Genomic DNA, 16060 nt, shown 5'->3' with positions numbered 1-16060 from the left:
TCTCACCTTAAAATTCTTCCAGTTCACCCATTCCTGAGCGCTTCTTCCTTGAACTGTTTTAAGCCATATTGGTCAATGCTTAAATATCCCACTTCCCCCACCAACTTTGTGGCCAGGTGAGCTCTCTCCAGACTCTCCTTTTGGAGACAAATGTCTTGTCTCAGCATATTATGTTCCCTGCCACCTTTCCCCAGATGCCTGCTGACTGCTCCCTCTCCCTGGAACAAGCTCTTCTCTAAATGAGGGACCTGTGGTCTGGATGAAATTATGGTAAAGTGGGTGCCCAACTGGTTGAAAAACCATAATCAAAGAGTAATTATTAATGGTTTGCTGTCAAACTGGGAGGACATACATAGTTGGGTCCTACAGTGATCTGTCCTCGGTCCAGTACTAGTCAATATTTTCATTAAAGACTTGGATAATGGAGTGGAGAGTATACTCATACAATTTGTGGATGACATCAACTGGGAGGGTTTGCAAGCACTTCAGAGGACAGAATTAGTCTCCAAAGTAACCTGGATAAACTGGAGAATTGGAGAAATCAACAAGATGAAATTCAGTAAAGACAAGTGTAAATTATTGCACTTGCGTGGGGGGGGGGGGGGGAGGAAATCAAATGCACAAACTACAAAGTGGGAAATAACTGTCTAGCTAGTTGTACTGCAGAAAAGGATCTGGGGGTTATAATGGATCACACATGGAACATGAGCCAACAATGTGAAGTAGTTGCAAAATAGGTTAATATTCTGGTGTATATCAACAGGTATGTCATGGGTAGACCACAGGAGGTAGTTCTTCTGCTCCACACAACACTGGTGAGGCCTCAGCTGGACTACTGTGTCCAGCTCTGGGCACCACAGTTTACGAAATGTGAACAAATTGGCGAGAATCCAGAGGAAAGCAACAGAAATGATAAAAGGTTGAGAAAACCTGACCTATGAGGAAAGGTTTCCACGTGTCCAGTTTTATTTGTCTTGAGCAGGGATCTGATAACAGTCTTCCTACATGCTATAGGCTGTTATAAAGAGGATGGTGATCAGTTCTCCATGTCCAATGAAAGCAGGCCAAGAAATAATTTGCTTAATCTGCAGCAAGGAAGATTTAGGTCAGCTATTAAGAAAAACTGTAGAAGAACAGATAAGTACTGGAACAGGTTATCAAGGGAGGTTGTGCAATCCCCACCATTGGAGATTAAGAACAGGTTAGAAGGAACACCTGTCAGGAATGGGGTCTAGGTTTATTTCATCCTGTCTCAGTGCAGGAGAAAGGGATTAGATGATCTCTCCAGGCCCCTTCTAGCCCTACAATTCTATGACTTCTTATGATTAAAAAACACATTTCTTAATATTATACATCCTGCCACCTGTCCCCAGATGCTTCTCAGGACTCGCCTGGAGACAAGCTTCTCAAGCTCAGGAGTCTGGCTACCTCTTGCCAGGTTCACTCTCTTCCTTTTCTCCCCAATCAGTCTCTTTAATGTTATGCCTGAAGGGGTCAGCAGGCAGCCCTTTCCTTGCTGGTGTCTTTCCCTTTATAAGGTCCAGGTGAAACAAAATTTAAGGCCAGAAGGGACCGCCACATCATCTAGCCTGACCTTCTGTATATCACAGGCCACCAGCACCCATGCACTAATCGCAACAACCAAAATTAGACCAAAGTATTACAGCCCCCAGGTGCCTTCCCTTAAGCCCAGCAGGTAATCAGAGATGCACTGAACCCTGCTCCCTCTCAAAGGGGCTAATCAGCTTGTGACAGTTGGCCTTTTCCTGTCCTGGTCCAAACTGGTTTTGTAGGTTGGCTGAAGAGGAGACAAAAATCACCACAGCTAATAGATAAGGGTCAATGTCAAAGCTATCACTCTCCACAAACTCTTGGGAGTTATCCTTTTCTTTCCTGTTTGTTCCCCTCCTCCCCTCCCTCCCCCCCCCCCCACTCTCTCTCCTGTTGATTTAACCCACTATAGCCACACAGAAAACATGCTTACAGCCAGGCCAACACACAGTAGTCGTCAAATTATTACAGAGCTGCTCCAAATGCGTCACACTGGTCCTCGAACCACAATATGAAGAACTCTGTGGGGGGCTGGGCTTGGCTTTAGTAGGCAACAGACTCATAGAATGCAGACTCTGTTCCACGGAACAATTTCATTTGAACCATATTTTGTAGCCTTTGTGTTGGCTTCCCCCCGTCCTATTTCATGCACAAATGTGGCATAGTTTTGAACAGATTAATGAGGCTTAAACATGCTCATAGACAACCAGAAATCCATAGATTTCTTCCATGTGCAGTCTCCATTGAGAAGGGCCCAGGGACCACCACCAGGCCAGACATGGTGCCTGCAGACAGGCTCCCCAGTAAGAAAATATGTCCCCTGTACACCCTCAATTGAGTCAAACAGATGTGACCAACAGAGCCATTTCTAACCTGAATACCAAAGCCATTTTCATCCCTCTGTTTCATCCGGTGGAAGGGGTGAAAAGAATGGAGTTCAGCCAAAGGAGCAGGTTTTCCAATTGAAAGTGGGGGCTGGGTAGGCCGAGTGTAAATGTCATCATGTCCCCCATCTCGGACATTGTCAAATCCCCTCTGTCCAGACTGTGTCTCTCTGGTATTCAATGGTCATGGCCTTGGTGGGAAGGGGAGAGGGAAGAGTGCTGATTATAGCCTCACCCCCTTCCAGACTCAAGTCTTTCCTCATATAAGATCATGCTGATCATTCTCTTGTTACCATTCTTACCACAGGACGGGAATATGGAAGGGATCAACTGGAGCATGGCAAAGTGTGCTGAGATGGGCACCTGGGAGCAGTGCAGAGTCACTGTATCTCTGTGAGAATGTCCACACATGGAGTTAACCATATGTGTAAACAACCCCTCAGACGTGCATGTCCCTAAGAAGTGGAAATACCGTCAAAGGGCCATACTGCTAACCACAGACTGACACTAGCTCTGTAGCTATGTACGCCCCTTCCACTTAATGAATTGAAGATGTCTTGGGACATGTTTTGTTTCCATTTGTACTATGCCACTACAGTACCCTTTCATTTACCAGTCAATTCAATTTTCTAATAGAAAATATGTAGTCTGCAGTTCATTACAGTAATCTGCCTAAACAATTGCTTGAATAATATGAAACAATTGTTTCAAGTTCTAAAAACCAAAGAAACCAGTGGATTTGCTTGGGATTATGTCCACAGCCCTTGTGTCACAACTAAGGCTGTCAAAGGTGTCACGAATTCCATGGGCTTTTTTAAACATTGTCCATGACATTTGGGGAAATGTGTGTGGATGACGTTTTAACAGCAATGCAGCTCCTTTCTTCTCAGAGGATCCCAAAGTGCTTTTACATATCCTGGGCCCAATTCTCAACTGCCTCACATCTTGTGTAGCTCTAAACACCTGTGCAAAGTGGATGTAAAATGCTGCCATTCTGATCCGATAACATTTTACACAGAGTCTGCACTCAGTGACTACACAGGGTGCAAGGAAGTGAAGAATCAGGCCCTATTATAATCTCTATACATTCATAGATATGAAATATAGGGAGACATCCACAGGCACGTCAAATGCAACCACTTCTAGGGTACATATTTTGTTTGCTAAATCGTTTTCTAAGAATGGGGGGGGAGCAGATTTTTTTTTAACCCTTGCACAAGTTAAAAAGTGATTGAAGAGTTGGTTTTGAGGGTCTTTTTTTTAAAAAGTCATCTCTCAGCTGAAACTAAACAAGGAAAATTTGATCCCAGAAAAGAAACAGCCCCCAGCCCTTAAGTCAGGATCATGTGAAAACAGGGGGTAGCATTGAAAGTCCTGACATTTTAAAGACCGAGAAAAGCAAAATATTTACCTCAAATATGCGCAGAACTTTAGCCAACGCCCCAACCTTTTCTTTCAGCGAGAAAATCAAAGAGATCATATCATTTTTATATGAGTTTTCTTCAATGTACATAGTCTCCTGAAAGATAAACAAACTCTTTTAAATTCAGTTATACAGGTAGGGCCCTATTCTGCTCTGCAGTAAGTCCTCTTTGCCCTCCTCCAGCGACTCAAAGTGGACTTACTGCTGCCTTAAATAGACATCTGAGCATTACCCCAGCATAGGGGGTGTGCCATGGCAGAGCCAAAGTGTACTCTTCCCATCCCGGGTTAGCATAGGGAGCTGCTTCTGCTCATGTAAATTAGAACAGCATTGTGGCTACTCTGATATATGCTGAGGATGAGCCACCCCTTCAAGGAAGTACCACGATTGGTGTCATTAAGTCCCCAACAATGTCCCACTTCACCTTTCAGACACACCAAGCTCACTTCATGCACACTTGAGGATTTAACGTTCTTTTTCTTATATATTGTGAAAAGACTTTCTTTTAGATTTTCCTTTCATTAAATCATCCCCTTTGGATTCAGCAGAACTACATACACACATGCACATGCAGTGCATAGAGCCATCACAAGGACTAGGCACCACTTACACCCTCAAAATAGCACTTCAGAGATGACTTTCACCCAGGGTGGGTACCAAAATTAAAGACATGGTGCAGCAAATGTAAAAAGTCAATGAAAGGCTGAATGAATAGTGACAGATGGTAAAATATGCTTTCATTTATATTCATTCATAACATATTAAGTTTTCTTCCTCAAACAATTAAGCACAATTTCTGCTATGCACTAGCTAAGGTGTGCCTTGCCCCCATTACCATGGGGAGATTGCACCTCACAATCTTTAATGTATTTGTCCTCACAAAATGCCTCTGAGGTAGGAAAGTAATATTATCCTGATTTTACAGGGGGGAAATTGAAGCACAGAGGCCCAGACCCTCAAAGGTATTTAAATCAAATAGGAGTTCAGCACTTAACTTAGTGAGATTTTTGAAAGCACCTAACCAAGTGCCTATCTGTATCTTTAGGTGCCTAAATGCCTTTGGAAAAATCTGACACTAAGTGACATGCTCAAGGGCACACACAAGAAGCCTGTGACTGAGCAGGGAAATAAACCCAGGAGTCTCAGACTAGCACCTGATTCACTAGACCATCCCTTCCATTTCTCTCTAAGATATTCTTCAGAGCTGTATTTTCGGGGTCATCTCCAGAGATCTTTCCTCATGCAGAGCTTCTACTAAAAATCAATGAGAGTTCGGTGTAAGAGAAAAAACAATGCCAGGATAGAGGCCTTGCTAATAGCAAAGACAGAGTCTGCAGCCTTTGGTTCAGCAAGGGAATCTGGCTTTCCTTGGGCCTCCAACACTGCCCCTGAAGTCAAAAGGGAAGGCCTCATGAGGGACAATATTTTCTGGTGCAGTGATACACAGAACAATGTTCATTTTAAAAATAAAATATTGTTACTTCTCCAGACCAGCTTTTGTACTTGTGTTAGACTGTGCACTGATCACCAGAGGCTGAGGGAACATTTTCTGCCAGGTGCCGCTCCCTTCGGAATGCTCAAATGGCACAAAGAGGATTCTCCCAGTATGGGGAGTCTCCAGAGGGCAAAGGGGTGGGTATAGATTGTAAGCTATTTGGAGCAGGGACTGTCTTTTTGTTCTGTGTTTGTATGGTGCCCAGCACAGTGGGGTCCTGGTCCAGGACTGGGGCTGCTAGGTGCTACAGTAATACAAATAATATAGCACCTTTCGGATGAGGCTTTCAAAACACCTTACAATCATTAACTAACTTTAGATTACGACACTATTCCATGGTAAGTAAGGGATATAGAGAGGTCACTTCACCACAGCATTAGGGGGTAAACCAGCAGCTGTTTCATAGCAAACAAACAACATTAGGTAATAGTTTAGGATGGGATGTGAAAAATACCAGTACCAGGGCAAACTGTTCCAGCTTTAACTCATCCCCCAGTTGCGCAAATGAGCATGGGATCAAAGCGCAAATAAGCATGTGATTGAGGGGTCTGGGTCTGGATGGTTTGGGGAGGTGTGGGTAAAAACCATGTGTAGAGAGACAGGCTAAAAGACTACAGCGTAAAGGAAAGATTGCCATCTATTGAATCATCAACACCACTTCCCACAACATGTGTGTTTTCTGGAGCCTTCTCATACAAATACTGACCCCTTCCAACTCTACTTGCTTGTGAAGCCTGAGGGAAACAGCAGTAGTAGACAGTATGGCAGCAGACTAATGAAAGCCATTCACACAAGAAGCACTTGTGTAAGAAAAATGTCAATATTCTGCGCGATTTAATGAGGAAAAATTTTAACAATGAGAAAACAATTCTAAACTATTAGCACCAGATGAGTTTGATGTTCTGTATGCAAGTCAGCTTTTCTTGGGAAAAAACAAATCCATTACACAAACATCAGGCAAGTGGAGAGGGCATTTAACTTTAAAAGGCTGTGTTCTAAAACATTTTCAACTCCAGGCAACAGTGCAATTAAAATAATATTTAGAACCCTGTACAGATCTCCGTAATAGGCTCAGATTAATATGTCTAAGGAAGGAGGACAGGAAGGAAGGAACAAAGGAGGAAGTTGTGAGTTGGCATGGTATAGAATCAGAGGTGCAAAACCTGCACAGTAGCTATAAAAACTGATTGTTTTAGATCATGTGACTTCAACCATGTACTCAAACCCTAATAAATTCCCTTTGGCCCTTAACTTTAATGTGTTGAATCAAGTCTTTTAAAAAAAAAAAAAAAAAAACACAAACACAAACCAAGGACCGAGGCTTTTCTACTCTTGGAAATTGGTAAAATTGTTTTGCAGTGTGCAGGTCTTTATACCTCAGACATGTTGCAATAGACCAGGGGTTCCCAAACTGTGGTTTATGTAACACTGGTGGTACATGAACTTGTGGGAAGGAGTATACTGTGGTGAGGGTAGGCTGTGCCTTTTAGGGGTAGTGAAGACTGGACAGGCTCCTTTAAGGAAACAGGTATTCAAGGGAGCAGTAGATTAGCCAGAGGAGTCTCAGTCATCAGGTAGCTACTGTCTTAACTTAATCGAACCCAGCTGTTAAGTGACTCCAAGAGAGAGAAGGGAGATAGCCTGCAGAAGAGAATTACAAGAGAGCTATTGTGTCAAAATTAACTACATTGGCTAACCCAGCAGAATTAGCTACCTTGATGTTCCGGAGCATGTCATTGCTCCAGCAGTTTGAGCATCGCAGTGACATCTTCTGAATCCCTTGTGCTCATTTTGCCCTTAACTGCCCTCAGAATTTGCTACTTGTTGAAAACAAAGGTACCGGGGTGGAAGCGGGAGGGAGGGAAAGGAGGCAAATTGGATGGGGGAAGGATGGGCAGAATTTGTGCAGCAGCCAAACAAACAGAGGAGGGTAAAGGGGATGGAAGGAGTGGAGGAAGAGGAGCAGATAGGCAACACTGGGGACAGGATGAATGAGCCAAGGTTTAAGCAGGAGGAGTTGTGTTGCCAGACAGTGGCAGGCAAGGGGAAAACTCTGGGAGAGTGAGGGGTTAAAGGTTGCTGAAAATAGGGTGAGCCACCTGCAGTGGTTGCCAAAGAAGGATTTGGAGGGCAGAGGGGCTTGTGTTCCTCTCTGGATGGTCATATCAGCTAGGGTGACCAGATGTCCCAATTTTATAGGGACAGTCCCGATATTCGGGGCTTTTTTTTATATAGTCTCCTATTACACCCCACCACCTGTCCCGATTTTTCATACTTGCTATCTGGTCAACCTAATATCAGCATCCCCTCCTCATGATGTTAAAGGTATGGTGTTAAAGGCATAGTGTAGCCTAGAGCCCAGACCCTTGAGGATTTGAGATCTAGGAGACTTGATTCAGTGGAATAGTTTACTTACACACACACGCACCCCACAAACATTCATCATTTTCATATGTTTTTTTTAATGTTTCAAAGAATTCCTTGTCAGTTTTCATAAGTGCAACATGTCTGTAAATAGCTTTATAGCATTTCTCAAATTTGTCTTCTCTTTATTCTGATTGCCTGAATTGGACTTCTCTCAAATTATCACATCTCAGTGTTAGCATAGCACTTTGTTATTGTAATTTTCAATTTTTATTTCTAAAGTTTTAATTTTTCCCTGTATGATAAATTCACTCTGTCTTCAAAAGCAAGAGAGTCTGTGGCACCTTTAAGACTAACAGATGTATTGGAGCATAAGCTTTCGTGGGTGAATGCCCACTTCGTCATGCATCTGATGAAGTGGGCATTCACCCACGAAAGCTTATGCTCCAATACATCTGTTAGTCTTAAAGGTGCCACAGACTCGCTGTTGCTTTTTACAGATCCAGACTAATATGGCTACCCCTCTGATACTCTGTCTTCAGTTTCTTTTGATTTTTCCAATGAGAAGTTCCTTTCTCAGCTGTTATTTTGGTCTATATTTTTTTTAATTTCATCACTTATGCATAGATCTTACTTCCCACATATTCACTAAGGACACTTCTCTATCTTATTTGAAACCCTTCTTATGCACTAGAAAGTTCTAATATGATCCATTTCAGTGGTGGTTTTCATTCTGGAAAGTTTACTTTTTGTTCTGCTAAAAATCAATAAAGTTTTTTTTAACATTAAATATTTTGTTATTTCTTGGACAACCCTTCATTTAAGAAAAGGGGCAAGGCTTTGAAATCTTTACCAGTCATCTCAGTAATGAAACCAACATATGAGGTTGGATAGTTAATGTGTGTTATGAATTTCAGATCCTTCCTCTATAAAGAAACTGGAAGTTTGGACAACAAAAGTTCCTCTACACAAGAGACAGCAGGATGGGCATAACTGTGGGGCACTCATCCTCAAAGTATGCAATGCCAAATTTTGACTGTTAGTTCTTAATTATGTATAAGTTATAAACTATTAGTTTGTATAAGTGTATCTGGAAGATGGAGATAGTAGCAATGTTGAAACCACAGAAGACACCCTAACAAAAGTATGGAAGAAAAACAGTGAGTTATGTAATGAAATAATCAGATAATTACTTTGTTAGCCATACCTACTGAAGCCAGATTTTGTAAAGGTAAATATTTCACTTTTGAAGAAATTGCACACTTAAAAATACAAATGATACTCTATGTATAGAAGTTGTATTTTAGTGTTCATATGTGAGAAGACTCAAAAAATGCTGTTGTAGAAGGTACTGGTGAGATCTCATCTGGAATAATATATACAATTCTAGTCAACCAAGTTCAAGTGAGATGAATTCAGACTGGAATAGGTGCAGAGAAGGGCAAAGTGCAGATGTTGGCCTGTGATCTGATCTGCTGAGATAATCACAATGAATTGCGGGGTCTGCAAGCCTACACATCCAGCCTAGAGAAAGAGGAAGAGGTCTCCACCCATAGAGAGGTAATAGCGAGAGGCCTAAAACGAAAAAGGATGCCTTTAAGGAGATTGAGAGGGGTCAGAAGTGCAGTTAGCCCCAAACTATGAACTTATGTTCCCTTGTTTAAAGAAAAGTATGCTTGTTTATAATTAATGCTGACATATGAAGTAATATACTTGTGTATATATTCCGGATCTTATATTTTTAAAAATCCTGTTACATATATCCATATTTCAGATACCCCATGAACTACCCATGGCACAAAATGGGTGCATGGGGGTGCAGCTAAAGTTAAGTGTAGGGGGGGAGAGAGAGAGAGAAGAGTAGCTCAATCTGACAGAGGAGGTCCCCATCTGTTAGAAGGAGGTACCTATGGGAGAAAGCTTGGAGGTCACTAATACTGATGTGGAAGCAAAAACTGAGTGTAGTACCAGAAGCTGCTACGAATAGTAAATTCTGATGGGTAGCTGTTTCCAGGGCCTGGATTCTGGTGGGTTGGAAAAAGCCTGCTTCAATCACAACTCAGCCCCAGGAAGGTCAGCTGTGGACTCCCTTAACCCGGAGGAACAAGTTGCGAGTCTAGAGACCAGGCCAGGAGGAGACCTGTGGGAAAGGCCTCACTAGCGAGGCCAGAGACTGGCAGAGCTCCCTGGCTCAGGAAGAAGTGGTGGGGAACCAGAAAAGTGAAGCCTTGGAACAAGAGTAAATTGAAGCTGCTGGGTGCTCCACTTCTAGCCAAGGCTTCTCTCCTCCTTTCTGAGCCTTCCTACCCTTTTACATCTCTCACACACACACACACACACCCCTGCACCCCAGCCAGACCCCCCCGCCCATAGGCGCCGACTCCATGGGTGCTCCGGGGCTGGAGCACCCACGAGGAAAAATTGGTGCTCCCCATCCCAGCTCACCTCTGCCTCCGCTCTGCCTCCTCCCCTGGGCGCACTGCGTGCCCACTCCCCCTCCCCCCCCGGCTCCCTGTGCTTGTGCTGCGAAACAGCTGATTTGCATGGCAAGCTCTGGGAGGGAGGGGAGAGGAGGGGAAATGCGGCACACTTGGGAAGGAGGCAGGGCCAGGGTGGGGATTTGGGGAAGGAGTCCAATAGGGGCAGGGAGGGGGCGGAGTCAGGGCAGGGACTTTGGGAAAGGGGTTGAAATGGGGGCAGGGCAGGGGCAGGGAAAGGGTGGAGTTGGGGTGGGGCCAGGGGGTGCGAGCACCCACCGGCGCTGGGGAAAGTTGGCGCCTATGCCCCTGCCCTCAGTCTAACCTCATTACAGCTGGGTGGGAAACTGTTTTCCTGTTTCATGGAACCTTTAGTGATTTCAAAAGTTTTCCCATTCTGCTCTCAGAAGAAAAGGAGACCTTTTGAAGTTTTGGTTTGTTTTTAAAATCAAAAAGAGAGGGAGACCCACCCAACCCAGAATGTTCCAGTCTTTTTAATCTCTCCTCATAGGGAAGCTGTTCCATACCCTTAATGATTTTTGTTGCCCTTCTGTGTACCTTTTCCAATTCTAATATATCTTTCTTTGATATGGGGAGACCAGATTTGTATATAGTTTTCAAGATGTGGGCATACCATGAATTTATAGAGTGGCAATATGATATTTTCTGTCTTATTATTGATCCCTTTCCTCATGGTTGCTAACATTCTGTTAGCTTTTTTTTGACTGCCACTGCACATTGAGTGGATGTTTTCAGAAAAACTATCCACAATGACTCCAAGATCTTTCTTGAGTGGTAACAGCTAACTTAGATCCCCATCATTTTGTATGTATGGTTGGGATTGTGTTTTCCAATGTTTATTGATTTTCATTTATCAACACTGATTTTCATCTGCCATTTTGTTGCCCACTTTGGCACATGCTTAACTCTGTGCACATGAGTCATCTAACTGAACTCAGTGGAACCATTCACATACATAAAGTTAAGCACATTAAGTGTCTGAAAGATTGAAAACTAGAAAGCTTGTTCCTCATTCTAGGTGTAAGTGTGAAACAATTATGTTCCATATTGCTCTCTCACCAATGGGTCCTATTAGGAAAGATGCTCCTAAAAATATATTAATGTGTGTATTAATGTAAGTATGAGCACTTCGTTTTCTTATACTTTGCACAGTTTATTCATGTTGAAGAGTATTTCCTATCTTTTGAATTCTCAGATAGCTAAGCACAGCAACTTTGTTTTCCTTTAATTAATATGAATAATAGTTGAATTATATTAAACCTGTCACAAATGACTGTCTATATGCCTCATGGGCTTATGAGATCAAGTCCTTAAGAGCATGCCACAAATCCACTGGATGGTCCTGGGGAGAAGATTTTGCATTTGGAGCCTTAAATTATTGTTACCTGTGTAAAAAAAAAAAAAAAAACCACACCCCACAGGTAACCAGTCCTAATTTATTTGCATCTGTGGAGACTAAGGACAATCCAAAAGAGCTCTAGAATAAATTAAGTTCAGCAATTTTCTCCCCATTCTGTCCTTTTAAGACAGTAAAATAAAAACAAGATGGTTGGCTTAAATACCATTTTGGACCAAGCCACCACCCCTAATGCAGACAGCATGTTGTTGTTTGGACCCACGTATTTTGCAAGAAAGTGTAATACCAATAGGTTGAATGCTTTGCGGAGGCAGGAATTTACCCAGGTACACATGATGTTCCAAAATTTGGAGATCCACAATGCACATCTCGGAGGAAAAATATGACTCATTTTGAAATCTGCCATTCATTATCAGACATTTTAGAGTTCATTAAATTAAGAAAGAAGAGTAAAATCCCAGCCCTATGGAACACAATTGAAGTTTTGCCTTTGACTTCACTGGGGCCAGGATTTCACCCAACGTTACTAAACTCCAGAGTTGGAATATTTATAAATGGAAATATATTCCTACTTCAAAACATGACAAGTTCAATTTTTCCAAACATACCTAAGTGACTTAGGAGTCTAAGTTTCATTTTCAAAAGTGACTCAGGCACTCATGAGCCTAAATCCCATTGACTTTCAAGGAGACTTTAGTTGCAGTATTGACAAACCTAACACCTGCAGCTGGCCCGACTCAGATGACTTGGGCTCGTGGGGCTGTAAATTTGCAGTGCAGATATTTGAATTCAGGCTGCAGCATGAGCTCTAAGACCCCACAAGGGAGAGGTTCCCAGAGCCTATGCTCCAGCCAGAGCCCAAATGTCTACATTGCAATTTTACAGCCCCGCCAGCCCAAGTCAGTTGGCACAGGCTGGCCAGCAGGGCCGGCTCTGGCTTTTTGGCCGCCCCAAGCAAAAAAAAAAAAAACCTGCTGCGCGGCTGGAGCACAGGTGCAGGGGGACCGGCGGGGGGAAAAGCAGGTGGGAGAGAGAGAGAGAGAAGGGGGTAGCCAGGGCTACAGCAGGGGCGCTGCCATGCGGCCCCTCCCGCTGCGCCGCCTCCTGCCGCCTGCCGCAAGGGCTCCGCTCTGGTCGGCGGGGAGGGAAGGAAGAGGACTGCCCTGCAGGGCGCTCTGGTTCTCCGCGCCGCCGCCCCCTACAGGGCGGCCAGAGCGGAACAAGAACAACAAAAAAAGTGGCCGTGCCGCCCTAGGATTGGGCAGAATGCCGCCTCCAACAATCTGCCGCCCCAAGCACCAGCTTTCTCAGCTGGTACCTGGAGCCGGCCCTGCTAGCCAGGAGTGTTTAATTGCAGTGTAGACACACACTTCTGCTCCTCAAGCACTTTTGAAAAAAAAAAATGGGAGTTAGACTTTTAAGTCACTTGAGTACTATTGAAAATTGTACCCTGCCTTGATCTTCTGTGAATTTCCGTTTTTAAATTGCTGCACCTTTTCATTTTCTTTGCAGTTCCACTCTGATCTTGATACAGTTGCACTAGGGCAAATGAGTACAGAATTTGGCCCAAATAATGTACCTATACCACTGATCATGGACTACTTCTCTCACTTGTCCCTACAGTAAAAATATTGCCCACAGCTTAATGGCATATGCTTCAGCCGATTGTCATCTACTTTTGGAAGCAACGGATTCAAAATAGCTGCAACAATCAGAGCTTTACAAAAAGTAGCAAGAGACAATAAAAACCCAGAATTTAATAAAATAATCCCTCAAAACCAGTAAAGAAATTGGCTATCATAATAGGCCCTGTCTTCTTCTAACACATGTTTTTAGATCTCCAGTTTCTTTCTGGTCACTTTTCTTATTCTATTTGCCATATATACATAAATACATTGGCAGTGGTCTTATGATGTTGCTATAATGGCTCTCCTTCATCTCTGTTTTACTGTTTGATTTTTGTTACTACTGCACACATATAAATATAATTTACAGCAGAAAAGTGCATTCACTGTCCAAAAGGGAGCAGACTGGGCACCACAACTACTGATACAGTAGCCTTGTTTCCTCACATACCATAAGTGAATAATAATATGCCATGTCTCACATACACAGTACAAAATCAGAGGAGCAAAAGCCATCCATCCTCCCCAAAGAGCAGCATCATTTCACCTGCCAGACGAGATACACCTGCCTATACCACACTACTTACCTGAAAAGGATCTCCATTCATTTTGCAAACCTCTGTGTCCAGGCTTTAAAGCTAGTAATACTCAGGCTGCAATGCACTCTTCTCTCTGTAGAGAAAGCCTTCTGACCTTACTAGGTTTGACAGATCTGTGCGGTGCAAAGGTATTTAAAGTTTAGCATGAAAGGCAGGTCCAACCCCTCCTCACGCTTTCCCCCTCCCTCTCCTTCTCCAGCTGTGTGTGGTTAGAGGGGGCGTCATCCCTACACGCCCCTCTCCACCCCCTGCCGAATTCTGGCACCAGAGTCTCAAACAATTCATATGTGTGCAGAGAGAGCAGCAGAATTCAAGCCTCTCCAGGAGTGTCTTGTTAGTCACTCTAGCATATGGTATCTATCTGTGACCAACATGGACAGATGGCATGGTTTGAATTAAAATCCCTTCCTTTTGGTTAATATTGTATGCTATGTTCATTTTAGTTGTGCAAAGGGCTTCATCTTTTCTTAAGCAGTGTCTGATCCATACATTAATGATCCCTGGCTTGTGTGAGCATTAGACACTGTTTGACATTACATGGGATTTACAGCATTTTCTGTTTACAGTTGGATCTACTTTAGTAAGCAAGTGTGTCTAGGGAGATACCCTGAACATAGAGAAAGGCCACAAAGAGAGGATATAGGAAGAGAACTGTGAAAGCTGACAAGAAGGGCACAGGAGTATCAGGGTGCGAGGGTGTTGCAGTACTGAGAAGAGACTATGTGAGATGGATCAATATGACAAGAGAATCATGGAGGAGGGCTGTGATTGGTAATGGGATCTGCATAGAACAGCACAGGACCAAGCTGGGAAAGAATGAGAATGGGGGATGAGGGAATGCTGCAGAGCCAGGGCCCTATTCAAGAAAACAGGAGCAATATTCAGGTGCATTTTCATTACGCTGATTTTGACCTATATACCTAAATGATCTGAGGCCCTGATTCTGCAATTTGTTACATGCCCCTGCACCCAAAAAGAGCCTCAGTGAAGACAGTGGGACTCTACCAATGGGCAGCAACCTGCAGGATCAGGGTTGAATAGAGTGCCCCTCTCACCATGTGATACCACCACAGCTGTGGTCAGCACAGGCACAAGGGAAATCCTGAGATGATGGGGAAAAGAGGTATCCCGGGGGATCCTGAGGGGAGTGTTGGGGGAGAAGAGGAAGTCATGGGGAGGAGGGATCCTGAGGTGATTGTGGAGGGAAAGGAGGAGTCTTGGCAGAGTGGGTATCCTAAGGGGATTGTGGGGGAGAGAAAGGGAGTCCCAAAGGAGGATGGATCATGAGGAGATTGTGGGGAAGGGGATTCCCATGGAAGAGAGAAGATCCTGAAGGGATTGGGGGGGGGGAGGAGAATCCCATTGAAGGGGGAATGCTTAAGGGATTGTTATGGAAGAAAAGGGGAATCCTGGGGGTTGGGGGAGATCCTGAGGTGATTTGGAGAAAGGAGAGTACCAGGGGAGGAAGGATCCTGAGGAGATTAGGGGAAGGGAGTCCCTTGGAAGGGGAAAGATCTTGGGGGGATTGTGGGGAGAAGATGGGGAATCCTGGGGAAGGGGAAGATCCTGAGGGGTTTGGGAGAAGAAGGGGTCCCTGAGAAGAGGGTATGCTGAGGAACCACCTCCAGTGGTGTCAGAGGCAGGAAGGGGGAGTGTCAAGGAGGGAAGTCTCTGACTGTGCGTGGATGCACACATCTTCTGAGGCCTTGAGAGCCAACGGGCCCGAGCAGGGAGTCAGTCCTGGTCCATGGGACACAATCCACCAGTGTAGGGTGAGTGAGGGGCAGACTCGGCCCCAAAATAGAATATTTTCACCAGCCACCTATGATTCTTTGCCTTCTTTTGTCCTGTCCCTTTCCTTCTCTTTTGTGTTCCTGTATGCCTTCAGTCTTGTCCTACTTCTATTCTCTTATCCTATCTTTCCTTCTTTCTTAGGCCTTCCTCTTATTCTACCCATACAGCACTAGTAAGGCTAAAAATCATTCATTCAGAATCTTTGTAATTACTTTTGTATCCCCTCCCACTCTTTGTCTATTTTGTATATGTATACCCTAAGCTCTTTGAAACAGAGATGCTGTATATGTATATATACCATGTGGTGAAAATAATACTGACCTCCCTTGTAAAACACTTTGAGATCAACTGATGAAAAGTAAAAACTCTCTCTATGTAAAAACTAGATATTATTTATTATTTATTACTTATTAATTATTATTATTACCTAGTATAAAGTGGCCTCTGTGTCCTTTGGGGCCTTTAGTACC

The 16060-nt window shown here is 43.8% G+C and overlaps 1 protein-coding gene across 1 annotated transcript in view; it reads right to left on the bottom strand.

Annotated features, from left to right (window-relative positions):
• PAH (phenylalanine hydroxylase) overlaps positions 1-13903 on the bottom strand; it is a 59855-nt gene extending 45952 nt beyond the window's left edge. The window contains exons 1-2 of the mRNA XM_054033257.1: positions 13785-13903; positions 3847-3954 (exon numbers count right to left, since the gene is read on the bottom strand). Of these exons, the coding sequence (XP_053889232.1) occupies positions 3847-3954; positions 13785-13805 (129 nt within the window). The 5' untranslated portion in view covers positions 13806-13903. The remainder of the gene's footprint in view (positions 1-3846; positions 3955-13784) is intronic.
• Positions 13904-16060: the final 2157 nt, after the last annotated feature.

Source organism: Malaclemys terrapin, chromosome 1, assembly GCF_027887155.1.
Source record: "Malaclemys terrapin pileata isolate rMalTer1 chromosome 1, rMalTer1.hap1, whole genome shotgun sequence".
NCBI lineage: Eukaryota > Metazoa > Chordata > Testudines > Emydidae > Malaclemys > Malaclemys terrapin.
This window is presented reverse-complemented; position numbering and strand designations above follow the sequence as displayed.